A 15,176-nucleotide genomic window follows, 5' to 3' on the forward strand; every position below is an offset into this window, starting at 1 on the left:
TTTGCAGAGTGACTGAGATAGTTGTTGTTTTTTTAAAACAATTTGTGTTTTGGGGGCTCCTTCCCTCTCCCTTCTTCTCTCCTGAAATACACCAGTATGAATTATCGATACCTTTTTGGAATCAGGCAGTGGGTTTCAGGGGAAAAAGGCTTTTTTGAGGCATAGGCTTAGTTTCAAATCCAAGTATTGCCGCTTCCGAGCGGTGTGAACTGGCAAATATTGAACTTCTCACAGCCTGTTTTCACCGGGTCAGTGGTATGATAATGCCTGCCTTGTAGGTTGATGTTGTGCTCTATGTAGAGTCAGAATGGTGCCAGCACATGGCTGGTGCCCAGCAAACACCAATATTATCATTGCAGCCTCCAGGCAGTAGTGAAAGGAAAGGAAATGTGTGGTCATTCTTGAGAGTTTTGCATATTTTAAAATAGTGCTTGTTAACTGTTTAATTTCATCTCAATTCCATGACCAGGTTCTGGTCTTAATAGGCTTTTAAAACTGCTCTGGAACTTTAGAATAAGAAACATATAATAACTCCGTGGAAGAAAAGTAGTCTTTTAATCCAAAAGATATGGGCAGTAATTTCTTGTCAATATTTGAATTCCTTGAAAGAAACGTTTTTTAAAGCAATATAAACAATTTTAAAAAGCTATGAGAATTTCCAACAAAAAAGAGACTACTTGAGTGGGGAGAGGGGCAATGGAGGGATAAGGACACATATGTAATACCTTAATCAATTTTAAAAAATAAAACAAACAAACAAAAGAGACTACTTGAAAGTAACTAGAGGAATTTAGATGATTGTGATTTTGCATTTAGGAACTGACATTTAAGAAAACATCCTTGTATACGCTAAGGAAAAAGGAATTTAAGCTTATCTTTAGCTTTCATCCTGGTGTTTTTGTCAGTTGGTTGTTTTTAAACTCTTGACGAAACTACAAATACATGATTATGTTAATGCATTTTTGGAAGATGATATAATCTAACAAGTACCCATGTATTTCACTTGCAAAATCAACAAGTGTTAAAATTGTGTTTTGTTCTCTCAAAGTCCAAAACATTACTGATATGTTAATGTCCTCTATATTAGAATAAATTACCCCGCAAGTTAGCAGCTTGAAACACAAACATTTATTATCGTGCACAGTTTATGCACGTCAGGGCCCAGGGGCTGCTGTGCTGGCGGGCCTGGCTCATTTCTTTCACGAGGTTGCAGTCCAGCTGTCGGCCAGGCCGCAGCCTTCTGAAGGCCCGACTGGGGCTGAGCCTGAGATTCCAAGCTCGCACATGGCTTTGGCAGGTGCATCTGTTCCTTCCCATGTAGACCCCTGTGTAGGGCCACTCACACCTGGCAGCTGGCTTGTTCCAAAGCCAGATGATCCAAGAGAGTGCGGCTGGGGTGGAAGTTGCGGTGCCTTTATAACCTAATCGTGGAAATGGCACTTCCTTACACCTGCATATCCCAGTGGTCACAGAGCAGGAGCACAGGAGGGGTCACCGAGAGGGTGTGAATACCAGGAGGTGGGGATCGGGTAGGGGTGCCCTGTGTTTCACTTTGCAATCCCATTTCTCCCTTATTCATAAATGGATGCTTGTAAGCTCTGCAGCTCCTGTGCATGAGGCCCGGTGCATGAAAATTCATGCACTGGAGGGGGGTCCCTCAGCCCGCCTGCCCCCTCTCACAGTCTGGGAGCCCTCAGGTGCGGGAGGCGACGCCCCCATCACACCTCTGCTGCTGCCATTGCCGGCAGCGCAAGCCTCAGCCAGCCCTGGTTACCTGAGCCTCGGGCAGCTGACACCCTGAGGCTTGCCTATGCCTTGGGCCGGCCCTGGGCAGCTGGGGCTGAGGGGACTGGGGGCTCCAGAGGCAGGCGCCCCGGCAGGGCTGAGGGGACTGGGTGCCGCCATCTTGTGGCTGTGGGTGCCGCCATCTTTGAGGGCGTGACAGTCAATTAGCATATTTCCTCCTCATTGGCTGTGGGCTCTGCCATCTTTGTGAGGGTGTGATGGTCAATTAGCATATTCTCTCTTTATTATATAGGATTTTATTGATTTTTTTTACAGAGAGGAAGGGAGAGGGATAGAGAGTTAGAAACATCGATGAGAGAGAAACATAGATCAGCTGCCTCCTGCACACCCGCTACTGGGGATGTGCCCACAACCAAGGTACATGCCCTTGACCGGAATCGAACCTGGGACCCTTCAGTCCGCAGGCTGGTACTCTATCCACTGAGCTAAACTGGTCAGGGCTGCAGCTCCTGTTTTTATCGACATTTTGTTTTGAGTGTTACCCGTGTTCATATTGGAGAGCTAGATCATCAACTTCAGCTGTTGTAACCATCATAATTTATCTACCTTTTCTCTTACTGATGGCTATTTGGCTTGTCTTGAATTTTTGGTAATTCAGACAGTGCTGCGGAGACCATCTTTATACACATCTCCTTGAGTACCTGAGCCTTAGTTGTTTTTTTCCCCAAAGCAGAATTTGAGGCAAAGACTTGGATGAGGTAATTTAATCAGAAGTGACCCCCAGCGATGAGGAGTGCGGGAGAGGGAAGCTGGACTGGAAGCAGAGACACCCCTGTAAGATGCTGTCCTTATTGAGCTGGTAGCTGTGTGGGCAACGGGGGCTCAGTCCCACTGGGCATCTCTGAGGAATGCAACTCTGAATTGTCCGAATGGACGGCTGGGTCACTGCTCTGTTAACATGTTGCCATTGGTGGAGAATGGCTCTCGGGGTCCTTAACTGATGGGCCAGGGGTGTGGAGTGAGGACACGGCATTTCACAGTCTGCTCCTCTCTGCGGTGCTCGCTGTCACTCACTGCTCTAGGGCTGGTTGGAGTCTGAAAGGCCTGGACAGGAGTGTTAGTGCAGCAAGCTCCCCTCGCCACTGCTGCAGCCGCCCCGAGTCCCGTTGGTGATAATTAGATTGCTCTCCGCCAGCACGTGGCTAGGCTCTGCCGGGAAGGGTTTGCGCCCTCCGCTGCCTGTCTCTGGTCAGGCTGGTTGCTGTAGTTTATGGCTGTGCCTAGACGTGGAAGAACCAAGATACTCTATGCTTATTACCTCTTTCAAAGAACTTTATGTGGGATGTCATAACCACGGAATCACCTACAAATCCTCCTAGAGTGACAGCAGTCTGAAGGCAGGAGTCCTCTCATTCACCTCTATTCTCAGTACCTACTTTAAGACCTAGCACATAATGAGCACTTCATAGTAATACTATTTCCTTGAACATTTAATTTTCTTGAGTCGTTGGATGTATAAGTGAGAGCATAGAGGAAAGACTATAGTAAGGAAAGTATAGAAAAATTGTGAAATATGACGATGACTGTGATTTCAAGAGGTAAAAAAGGTCTTAGTGTTACTCATTGCCTGTATAAGTGTGTTGACTAACTTTCATGAAGGAATTGAGTGAACACTTCAGAGGTCAACATACTACAGAACTCAAAAATAAACCTAGCCCTCTGCGTGTACATGTTCACTAGGCTTCCCCCAACATTACTGTGCCTCTGGCCAGCAAGAGTCTGGATGCACCAAAAACAAAACAAAAAACGAAACAAAACAAAAACCCACACGAATTGTCAGCTTAGTTAAGGATGCCATATCATCTTGACTCAACCATGATTCAGATCAACTTTGTTGAGAGAGAACATCAATTAAGTTACACTATAAAAAGAACTTTGTAGAGTGATGACAATTTCCTTTATTTTTATCTGTGCCATGAGCTGGAAGGCCATATGGAACTATTTGGTAAGGTGTTCTGACTCAACTTCAAAATACAGATGTGGTCAGTGTGAGCCACCCCTCACATTCAATTATCCTAAATGGACACAGTAGACAGGAAAAAGTTAGAGCCAGCAAATCAAAATAAATAAGGTTAGAATTGTGACCAATAGTACCCTCAGCAGAGTTTCTCAGTCTTTCATTCTTCCAGTCTTTTGTAGTGGTCTCTGGACCCAAGGGTGTGGTCACGGAACTGTGGGCAAGGACTCACTCAAAGGCAGAGGAACCCTGGGGCCAACTAGGCTGAGTCAACCTCTGAAGGCCAGGAGCCTGGAGAAGTCACATCAGAGCTGAGGACGGTTTGTAAACAAGCCATGCTGTCCTTACAGCCATTGCGGAGTGTATTCCTGGCGTGGTTGGTGGAGTGCAGGGCACACAATAAGTACAGTGTAAGTGTCAGGCTATCCTCACCATTGAGAGTGTTATAAAACTTTATCAAAACCTAGGAAAGAACACGTAAATGGTGAGATACACCATTATACGATAGGAAACCTAAAAAATATAGACATCAGTTCTCCCCAAATTGAGCTGTGGTTTCAATGACGTTCAAAATAAAATCTCAACATGGTTTTTGTTAGAAATTCACAATCTGATTTTCTATTTTTTTTTTCCTTTTTAAAACTTTTCAGTTACATCCTGTTGATCCTTCTGCTTCCTGTTTACTGTCCCTTCCCCCTCATGCTCTCGTTCCCCTTCTTTCTTTTTAAGGACTGCAGCATACACTCTCAGCATTCCTGCAGTCTAAACAATGACAGGCATTAAAATGATGTGCTTTTTAAAAATGGTTTTTATTGTTTGTTTGTTTTTAAACAGAAAGGAAGGGAGAGAGAGACATCGATCGATTGCCTCCTGCACACACCCCAACTGGACTGGGCATGTGCCCTGACCTGGACTCAACCGGCGACCTTTCGGTGCACGGTCTCTTGGTGCACAGACCACCCTCTCCTTACTGAGCCCACCGGCCAGGGTACAGTTCCCTTCTTAATTCAGTTTAGGTCTATGGACTTTGAGTTAAGAACGATTTTTACAGCTCTGACTGGTTTGGCTCAGTGGATAGAGCATCGGCCTTCGGATTGAGAGGTCCCAGGTTCGATTCCGGTCAGGGGCATGTACCTTGGTTGTGGGCACATCCCCAGTAGGGGGTGTGCAGAAGGCAGCTGATCGATGTTTCTCTCTCATCAATGTTTCTAACTCTCTATTCCTCTCTCTTCCTCTCTATAAAAAAATCAATAAAATATATTTTAAAAAAGAAAATAAAAATAATATATATATATTTTTAAAAAAGAATGATTTTTACATATCTAAATGGTTGGGGAAAATAAATAAAATTTCATGACATGTGAAAATTATATGAACTTTAAGTGTCGGTGTCCATAAAAATAGTTTCATTAGGACACAGCCACAGTTAGGTGTTGCCTTAGACTGCCTTTGTGTTACAGCAGCAGAGGTGAGAGGTTGTGACAGATTGTCAGCCCCTCACAGCCTAAAGTGTGTCCCTGACCCTTTCCAGAGGAAGTTTGCCCACCCCGCACAGTGGACGGGGAGTGGTCTGGCCGGGCAGGGACAGCTGGGGAGTCCTGGGTGTGACAGCGGGGAAGAGCCTGTCAAAGAGGAGTCTGAGGCCGGCCAAGATGAATGGCAAAAAGTTGCCCTCGGCTGCTTTTGGCAGGAGAGAGAAATGTTTTATTTTCTGTTTTTGCTCAATCAGCCCAGTCACATCAGGAGGCAGGACTTATGGTTTTAAATAACAACCAGTGATTGTTACTTTAATCTCTGAACTTGTATGTATTTTAATAGTTTTTCTTAGTGACAGTGGTTAAACTACTCTAAACCGCATATGCCAGTTTTTAATTAAATCTAAGGTATTAGAATAAATCTTTTAGCAAGTGTGAGAGTCTTAGTTGTAGCATTACAATGACTAGCATTTAGTTTCCTTTTCAGTAGGAGGTTCCACCTGATGAATTGACTGTAAAATGTGTATACATATAGTTTATTAGACCTCTCCAACCTGTTACATGTAATCATGGGTAGTTTTCTTTAATTTTGCTCAAACAGGACTTGCCGAGATTACACCTACAGATCTGTTCAAACTTGAAGGAAATGAAATTCTACCTTTTGTATAATTCAAAGGCTTTTTTTTGTGGCCTTTTTTTGTGTGTAATGTAACATTTCATTTATATGTTGTCTTCAGGGTATGCATTCCTACCTAATAGGAATGTCTAACGGTTGAATTTAATTGTCCTCTTAAGTACTTTCTGCCTTCTGTGAATGAAGTAGCTAAGCTTTTTTAAGTCCTTGTGAATATTTTGTGTTACTTTGGTTAAAGCAGAACTGACAGCAATTTTTGTTATTAACATTTGTAACATAGGAACGATTGACTGATCATTATTAGTTATTTCACTGTCGTTAATCATTACACATATTTAGCTGTGCTGTCTTGACAGTGAACTTAGAATTTGCAGACCGAGTATTTTTTAACTACTTTGGGTCTGTAATGCCAAAAAAGCTTTCTGTCAAGGCCATCTAGAAGGTAAGGAAGTATAGAGGAGTTTTACTGTTAGTGAGGAAAAGCTTTTTGTCCTCACCTGATGAAAGTTGTTAATGTGTTATACTGTATAAAATATTGTGAATAAAATCCATAGTTATTTATTCTGTGGGTCTAGATGAAAGTGTCTCCCCTGCCCCCTTTATAGAGGGATACAGACATCTAAGAAATAGTCTTTGTTCTCAAGAAATTTAAAATGTAGTTAATCGGGTTACAACTCCTCTCCCTCCCCCTTTAAACTTATCCATTTATAGTACAGTGTAGAAGAGAAATTAGATGTTTGTTAAATTGCAATCACAAGATCTCTACCTCTTAACCTATGACATTTTTCATGTCTTGGGGTCCAGCACATGTGGATTTCTTAATGGAAACGGGAGAGGTGAGCTGATGCCTCCCTCAGTAGTTCCCTTTCCCAGCGCACTGGTGCCGCTGCTTGCCTCAGGCCTGGCTGCCGAGGGGTTTGGATCACAAGTCAGATGCCACTCTGAGTATGCAAATAGTCTCATCACTTACTTTAAACTTGAACAGAACAAGTAATGAAGGCCAATTCTGGGCCCGGGGGATAAAGACAAATAAATAAGATAGTCTCTATTTTTTTTTTGGGGGGGGGTGTTTATAGGCTAGCTGGGGCGGTAACTGGAAGTGAAGATAATGGATGTTGGTGCTACTGCAGTCTTCTGGACTGAGTGCCAGTGAGCGTGGAGGTGGAACTGGTTCGCTGGACTCGTGGGGAGTTCCCCCAGGGCCGAGAATGAAGGGGACCCAAAGACTTGAGGGGGAGAGCTGGCTGGGAAGGTGTGGGAAGAGCATTCTGGTGGAGGGCGTACTCTGAGCAGACACGGCGGGGGGCAGGGGCTTGGCGTGTTCAGGAGTTCCTGGGTGTGCGCCCCGGGGGCAGCAAAGGGCAGTGATCACAGCCGCAGCTCCCTTTCTCTGACCGCAGGTGGCATTACTGGGTGCCACATGGACGCTGCCACGGCTCCTCGTTAGTGGCTGTCATAGTTATTTGGATTCAGGAGCCTTTTGATTGACTAGCTCAGTTAAACATTTTTCTTTTGGTTGAAAGTGTAATAAATACAGAAGAAGGCATGGCCCTGGCCAGGTGGCTCAGTTGGGTGGAGCGTCATCCCATACACTAAAAGGTTGCGGGTTAGATTCCTGGTCAAGGCACATACCTAGGTTGCGGGTTCAACCCCTGGTCAGGGTGTGTATGGGAGGCAACCAGTTGATGTTTCTTTCCCTTCCTCTCTCTTTAAATCAATATACGTATCCCTGGGAGAGGATTAAAAAGGAAGAAGAGGGCATGGTGCATAAATGACAAATTAACATGTGACATTGGGCATCCTCACAGGACAGGTCATGAATTAATGGTTCTATTCCGGAACATCAGTTACCCACTTTTCCTGAGAAACTGCCTTTCTCCTATTGTGTTTAGTCTGCCATAGTTTGATTGCGAGCTTTTGCTGTGCTTGATACCAATTCTGAGTAAACCGAATTTGGTGAAGATTTCAAAGAGGGACATCAGGGGAGACCTCACAGTAGGAAGCTGACTCTCATGCGAGAGGGAGCTTGCAAAGGACCAGTGGAAAGAAGACATAATTGGCTTCTTCCTCACAGGTGTAAACACATCTCCTAGCCATCTCACTGGGAAAAAGGAGGCTTTCCTGTAGACTACTCACGTGGCAGAGCTCTCCTCCCTTTGAATGTGGGATAAATAATACATTTCTTCTTTGCTGTAGAGATCGTGATCATTCTTGGCAGGCTTTGAAAGGTCTTAACTCTTGGGTATTTTCTCAGCACAGTAATGTCTGCTGCACTGGATTTTGTCTTCCGTAAAGCTTTCTTGAGAGCGTTAGTGAATGTTCTTCTGTGGCACATTGTCACTGAAAATGGCTTACTGCCTACCTGCTTCCTACAGGTCCTGAGGCAGGTCACTGTGCCCTCAGCTTTTCCTTTGTCATTGGATCACTCAAAGCTGCACGGTCCACACTTAGAGACGGCTGGCCCTGGAGATGCGGGCAAATTATTTTATTTTTTGCCTGATTTCTCAATTTTTAATTGATTAATTTACACTCTGCCTCTTTCCAAAAACAAATTTGAAGCACCTGAAAATACAAAAACAGTTAAATAAAATAAAAAATAAGGGAGAGAAGGGAAAGCCAGGTGGGGAAACAGAAGGTTAATACTTGAAGTTATGCCTTGGGATTCAGTGTTAAAGACGAGCTCCGGATGCTGTGGACACCTTAAAGGGGCAGGCTGAGGCCACAGTGTGGTTTTTACGAGCTGCCCAGGCGACGCACACACACCACTTGGGGTACAAGCGCGTGGCCCTGAAGCTCCAGGGGGAGTGTCTCCCCGGGCGGCAAAGGGGCCCGGCCGGTCTTCCCGGCGCTGAGCGGCCCCGCGCTGCAGGCGTTCCAGGCCGGGGTTCTGCAGGAACGTGCAGCTCCCTGGTGGGCTGGCTGGGTCCGAGGGTGACGCAGGGTGCTGTGATTGCAGGGGGAGAGCAACAGGAGAAAACCCCTCTGGGCAGCTGAGTCGGTGAGAATCCTGTCCACTGGCCCACGCGGCGGCTCCCCCTAACGTTAGAGTAGATGGAGGGCTGGCTCCCCGGGTCCCGGAATGAGGAAGTTGGCCTGCATTTCGGTGCTGGGTTGTACAAAACATTCTCACCTTCATAGCTTTGGAATGAGAGGCAGTGCAGGCCCGCTCCTGGCATGAGAGGCATGTGGGAACTGGGTGCCTGCGGGGACAGCAAAGCTCATTTCTCCCCGGGCCACGGGCTCTGTCTCCCTCTGTCTCCCTCCCCCACTCCCCCCACGGAGCTGAATGAATACGTGCGCGCTCGCACACTCTCTCGCTCAGTGTTGCCAGCTCCTCTGTATCTAGGGAACGGGTGGTGTATTTGCCTCCCAGGCAGTCAGGCCTCACGACTTGTTTCGGTAACTGGGCTTTGGGTGCACACTGGGTGACAGGCCATGGCTCTGCGCTGTCTGGAACATGCAGTGTAGCTGTTCCGTGGATTAAGGGCAGATCCAGGAGCACGGACAGCCCCTGAAGTGGGTTTGGGCTGTCCTGGAGTGGAGCACAGGAGTCACTGCCCCCGCTGGCACTGGGCTCTGCCAGGAACTGCCCGAGGCCCTGGGCAGGTTGCTCAGGGCCCCTCTCCTTCAGTTCTCTTTAAAACGGAGAGGACAGTGCTGGCTTCATGCAGAGACTAAACGCCATAGCACATGGAATGGTGAGAAGGACAGTGCCGGCCTGTAGCGCTCAGTGCACGCAGCCCTTTCATTTTGTGTTGTACACGAGGAGCTGGCACAGCAGGCCTAGCCCGCCGCCCCACCCTCCCGAAGTCAGCACAGGCTGTGTTCTGAACAGGGCGTTGGGAGGTTAGGTTCCTTTTTTCTGGTTTGTGACAGTTTTGTCCTCTTCCAGAGAAACTGCCCCCAGGACTATCTTCCAAAGAGTCCTGGATATCTTGAAGAGATCCGCTCGCACCGTCGAGCTGGCCTGCAGAGACCCGTCCCGCGTGGAGCACCTGGCCTCGAGCCTGCAGCTGATCACAGAGTGCTTCCGGTGCCTCCGCAACGCCTGCATCGAGTGCGCCGCGAACCAGAACTCCATCAGGTGCGCCCCCCTCGGCGGGCCTCCTGCTGCGGGCGCTCTGCCCTCCTGTCGGCCCGTGAGCAACTGTGGGGATCACAGTGTCGGGGGGCGGGGGGCGAGGACTCTGATGGAGAAGGGTGTGGCCTGCCGTGGAGTGTGGTTGGCACGGGGTCTTCAGCTTCTCCCTGGCATGTGTGTGTGAGGCACTTGGTTTCCCACCAGCACAGCTGGGAACTTAACCGTGCGTCACTGACCCGGACTCTGCCCGGGTGCGCGTGCGGCCCGGGCCTCGGTGTCGGCTCCGTGCTTCCTTGGGGCGCGGCCCTGGTGCTGCTTTGGACGGGGAGCAGGCTTTGTACAGGCCTACGATGACTCCTGACGACTCCGCTTCCCCCTGTCTTGTTTACTTGGTTAAAAGATTTCTATTGATGTCAGAGGGGAAGGGATACAGAGAGAGACAGAAACAGCAGTGATGAGAGAGAATCATGGACCTGCTGCCTCCTGCACGCCCCACACTGGGGATCGAGCCCACAGCCCGGGCCTGTGCCCTGACCAGGAATCAAACCGTGACCTCCAGGTTCATAGGTCGACGCTCAACCGCTGAGCCGCACTGCCCGGGCTCCACCTGATTTGTAACGAGGCTAAAGGCTGAGCGAAAACTGCTCGGTGCTGTGCGCGCTCTTGGACACGCTGCTCTCTCCTCCCAGAACTGAACCCCTTTCCTCTGTGATTTTATGGAATCTGCTTTTCATTAAAAATGTTTACGTGAGATGAAGGCAGAAGCCTCAGAGAGCAAGCTCACCTTCCTGTCCTGGACTTGAGTGTAGACGAGCCTCGGGCCCCCCTGTCACTGCTGTGATGGGTGCAGTCGGGCTGGTCCAGAACCCACTGAGGGGCCGCCCTGCGCTGCCTAGACAGTTCTGAGACCCGAGGCTTCGCTGTGATTAATGGGATTTTTAAGATAAAAGGAGAGGGAGAAAGCTAGGGTTGTTTAACTTTAATTCTAAACCAAACCTGCCATCCTTTTGCAGACAAATGGATAGAAACAATTATAATCTTGATAATAATAGTCAGCATTTAAGAACCTAACTGGTTATGTGCTGGAAGCGTGGGCCAGGGCAGGTTTCTTTGTCCCTCTCTGGGCAGGAGGCTCTCCGGGGCGCTGGGGGCAGGGAGAGGGAGTTGGAGCAGAAACTGGCCTGGGCGGGCAGGGCTGTCTCAGCGCTCGGCCAGCCTCTCAGGAAGGGAACGGGCATTCTGGGCGCCGGCCCTAAGCACCGGGTTTGGTAACCCCAGGGCTTGACTTGCATTGTCTCGTGTAATCAATCCTAAGAGCCAATTCAAGCAATAGTATGCTACAGTGCGGCCATAGGCGGTCCCACCTCAAACATGGCTCCGCTGACGGTCTGCGTGGTTGTCAGATTGCCTGTGCGACGGCTCCATACGTGTACAAAAGCAGTAGTATGCTGCTGTTTTTCCATTTCCACAAAGGAAGAGCTGTGACTCGGAGGTTAAGGAACCTGTCCGAGAGGCACTCGTCACTAAGGCCCTTCTGACTCCCGACTGGAGCTCAGCTCAGAGCAGCCGCCATAACGAGCCTGAGACTCCCCTGACCCTGTGTGTGACTGCCGCCCTGTCACAGCCCGTGGCCCGGGGCGGGGCCTTCGCCTCTCGGGGCACCGGCTCCCCTGTCTTTCCCACGGGGGTTCGGGGGTTCGGTGAGATCACTGAGTAACGGGCCCGCTGGCCCCGCGCACACCGCGCAGCCGGCGTTCCTGCCCCTGCCGGGCGCGGCCCACAGGAAGTAAACGCTGTCGCTCTCTTTGAAAACAATTCACTTCGTTTTCTTTCTTGAGTACAAAAGTGACATATGTGAACTATAAACATCCGAACACTACAAAATAATACCGTGGCGGATAAAGACCGGCGGGCTCTGGCCGGCCGTGCTCCGTGGTCGTGGTGTCTGTTTCTTCAGCTTACATGAAATAAAGACACCACGGTAGGATTTTGTTACTTTTCCTGCCTTTTACCTTCTAGATTTATATTTATTTACTGTTGATTTTAAAGGGAAATTCCAACCATTTAGGGTATCAGCTCAGAATAAAACATTTTCTAGTCAGAAATACAACAAAGATTTATAAGGCCTTCAAGGCTAACCTTAACTGAAGCCAGTGCGGAGCCCGTCCAGATTCAGAGCACAGCCAACATATATTTTCCTGGGTTTTACCTGAAGTTATTAAAGGGTCAGTCAGAAGGTGTGATGCTACAAGACTGAGGTCTTCTCCCATCTCTGCCTGCACCCTGCGCGGTGTGAACGCGCTGCTCTCTCTCTCGGATGTGGGGAACGGGCCTGCGGCCAGCACACCGTCGGTCATGACCGTCCAGGAGTGCTCAGAGCACTGTAAGCGTGAGCTCTGCATGTGACTGTCACCCGATTGCCGAGGTCGCTAGACTTCTGTAAAGGGCCCGATGATAAGTAGTTGTGACCTCTGTCAGAATCTCTCCCTCTCCCTTTGTGGCGTGAAGGCAGCCGTGGATGATAGGTGAGCGAAAGAGCCTGGCTGTGTCCCATGACACGTGAAACCAGAAAATGAGTTTTCTGATTCCAAAATACAGTGGTGGGACAGGCATGGGGTAGCAGTGTCAGACATCGCCTTTTAAAGTGGAGACGATGGAAGGGAAGGGGCGTCGCTGGCCCCAGGCGGTTTCAAAATCCAGTTGGGCAAACTCAGGCGTCAAGGCCGGGCGTTAAGCCTCCGTGGCTTGAGACTGCCCGTGGTCCCGCCCTTAGGGTCATCCTTCCTTTTTCCTCCAGGACAGCACCTGTGGGTACTGAGCAGTTTATCGGCCTCTTGTCTACCTGTAGGGTTTGGGAGTCTGCCTTTCAGTTCATCCTTCCTCTGAGCGTTTTGTTCACGCTGGCAGGGCTTCTCCTGGTGTAACATCCTCAATCCTGTGGGCCTCACATGGATGTCCTAGGGACTCCCATCAGACAGGAGGGGCTGCCGTCTCTACTGTGTCTGCTGGGGGGACTGAGGGGACAGGTTCTTTCTGGACGCGCTGGGGAGAACGTTGGCCAGCTTTGAGAGTCTGCCTGCATTTCTGCCTCGTGGCCTCCCTCCCTGGCCCTGACCGTGACCCTCTCTCTTCCTCTCACAAGCACCTGTGATCCCATTGGCCCCACCTGATCCTCCAGGACACCTTCACCTTCCCACCTCGGGGTCCTTAATACTCTCCTGGCTGGGAAGTCCCCTTGCCCTGTGAGGTCACATGCACAGGTTTGGGGAGCTAACGGGCTGATGGTTCAGCAGTTACAGACAGCAGTACATTCTAACTCTTTCTTTGGAGACCATTGTTCTTTCCGCTGGCCACAGGCCCTGTCCCCAGCATGCTCCGCGCTGCTTTTGGATCACGTGACATGTAGGCTTGGGAACGTGTCTAACTTTGTCTCTTTTAACATCACGATACAGGAACTTGGATACAATCGGCATTGCTGTTGATTTGATTCTTCTTTTTCGGGAACTCCGAGTGGAACAGGAGGCCCTGCTGACAGGTACGTCCAGACGACTCATGAATTATTTATATATTTGAAAAGGGTTTAAAAACTAAACACTGAGTATTAATCACTCATTAAAGCAAATGTTCTGTGACAATGCAGAGAAACTTTATTAGTGGTACTAAAGAATTATCATTTAAAAAGTTGCAGCAACTTCCTTTCTTGCCTCTGTGGCTGAGCTGTGTTCCTCCCAATTCCCATGGTGGAGTCCTCCCCCCAGTATCTCAGATGTGACTGTATTTGGAGACAGAGCCTTTAAAAAGGTTAATGGAGGCAAAGTGAGGTCACGTGTGTGGCCCTAATCCAGTGTGACGTGTCCTTATAAGAAGAGGACATCTGGACACAGACACACACAGGGACGTCCGTGTGAGGACACAGGGAGGGAACAGCTGTCTAGAAGCCGAGGAGCGAGGCCTCAGAAGGAACCGACCCTGCCCACTCCTTCTTCTCCCTTCCAGCCGCCTGAACTGTGAGACGGACATTTTGGTTGTTTAAGGCCCCAGTCTGTGTTGGGTGTGAGCCTGACAGGGACCCCAAACCCCTGCCCTCAGGGCGCTCCCATTCCATGGAGGAGAGCCAGATGCTGAACATGTTAGACAAAGAAAGAAAGTGGGGGACAGAATGGCAGGTTAGCTCTGATCGCCGGTGGCTGCTGATGTGGGGTCTGAGGAGAACCAAGCCTCTTACGCTGAAGGCCAGGAAGCTTTTGTAGGTGTTTTTGAATGTTTTTGGTTCTTGAACTACTAGCATCAACACTTGTCTTTGAGCGAGGGTTATTATCTTAACCTCATGCTTAAAAAACATAGAATTTTAATATATGACGTTTTTACTCAGAGAATTAAAATACTTGATGGCTAAACCCAAGTCACTTAATAAGAAAATCCCAATGTAAATATCTGGCTTTTAAAAAGCTGTAGTTAAGCCCTGACTGATTTGGCTCAGTGGATAGAGCATCGGCCTGCGGACTGAAAGGTCCCAGGTTCGATTCCGGTCAAGGGCATGTACCTTGGTTGCGGGCACATCCCCAGTAGGGAGTGTGCAGGAGGCAGCTGATCGATGTTTCTCTCTCATTGATGTTTCTAACTCTCTATCCCTCTCCTTTCCTCTCTGTAAAAAATCAATAAAATATATTTTTAAAAAAAAAAAGCTGTAGTTAAAATTCTTTTTAGTAAAGAAAGTATAACATAATTCAACAAATACTTCTCTAAGTGAGAAATCTCTAGCTATACTTAAAATGATTTGATTTATAAATTTATTTACCTACATATAGTTCTTAAAGCCTATACTTCTATAAAGTGAGGCATCCTTACCTCTGTGTGAGTGTGCATGCCGCTGTGGCCAGGTGGGTGGAGAACTGAGGTCCTCCAGGCAAGGAGGCTGAGGCACGGAGTGAAAGAGGCTAAATTCGCTGCTAGAAATGCTGCCTGGCTAGTTTAAGTTTCATTCTAGTCTGTGATTTCTTCGTGTTTTTATTTAAAGCTCATTTGTTAAAATTCCTGCATTTTCCTATTTGGTTTAGAATTCTTCCTTTGGCCACCGAATTAGGTTTTGAATTAAGGTAACTTAAGAATTTACAAAGTGGTTGCTCTCGGTTTTTTTAAACACTAATTTTTCCAATATTCTCAAGAAATGGGTCGGCTGTGGGGTTTAGCTGTGAACTGCCTTTAAGATGTTACCAAGTTCTG

The 15,176-nt window shown here is 48.2% G+C and overlaps 1 protein-coding gene across 5 annotated transcripts in view; it reads left to right on the top strand.

Annotated features, from left to right (window-relative positions):
- ATXN10 (ataxin 10) overlaps positions 1 to 15,176 on the top strand; it is a 127,822-nt gene that overhangs the window by 10,175 nt on the left and 102,471 nt on the right. For all 5 annotated transcript variants that reach the window (XR_008556684.1, XR_008556685.1, XM_054719634.1 and 2 more), the window contains exons 2-3: positions 9,765 to 9,956; positions 13,406 to 13,488. Coding sequence is in view for 3 of the 5 variants with exons in the window: in XM_054719634.1 (XP_054575609.1) it covers positions 9,765 to 9,956; positions 13,406 to 13,488 (275 nt within the window). In the remaining 2 variants the exon portion in view is untranslated. The remainder of the gene's footprint in view (positions 1 to 9,764; positions 9,957 to 13,405; positions 13,489 to 15,176) is intronic.

Source organism: Eptesicus fuscus, chromosome 7 (genome assembly GCF_027574615.1).
Source record: "Eptesicus fuscus isolate TK198812 chromosome 7, DD_ASM_mEF_20220401, whole genome shotgun sequence".
Taxonomy (NCBI): domain Eukaryota; kingdom Metazoa; phylum Chordata; class Mammalia; order Chiroptera; family Vespertilionidae; genus Eptesicus; species Eptesicus fuscus.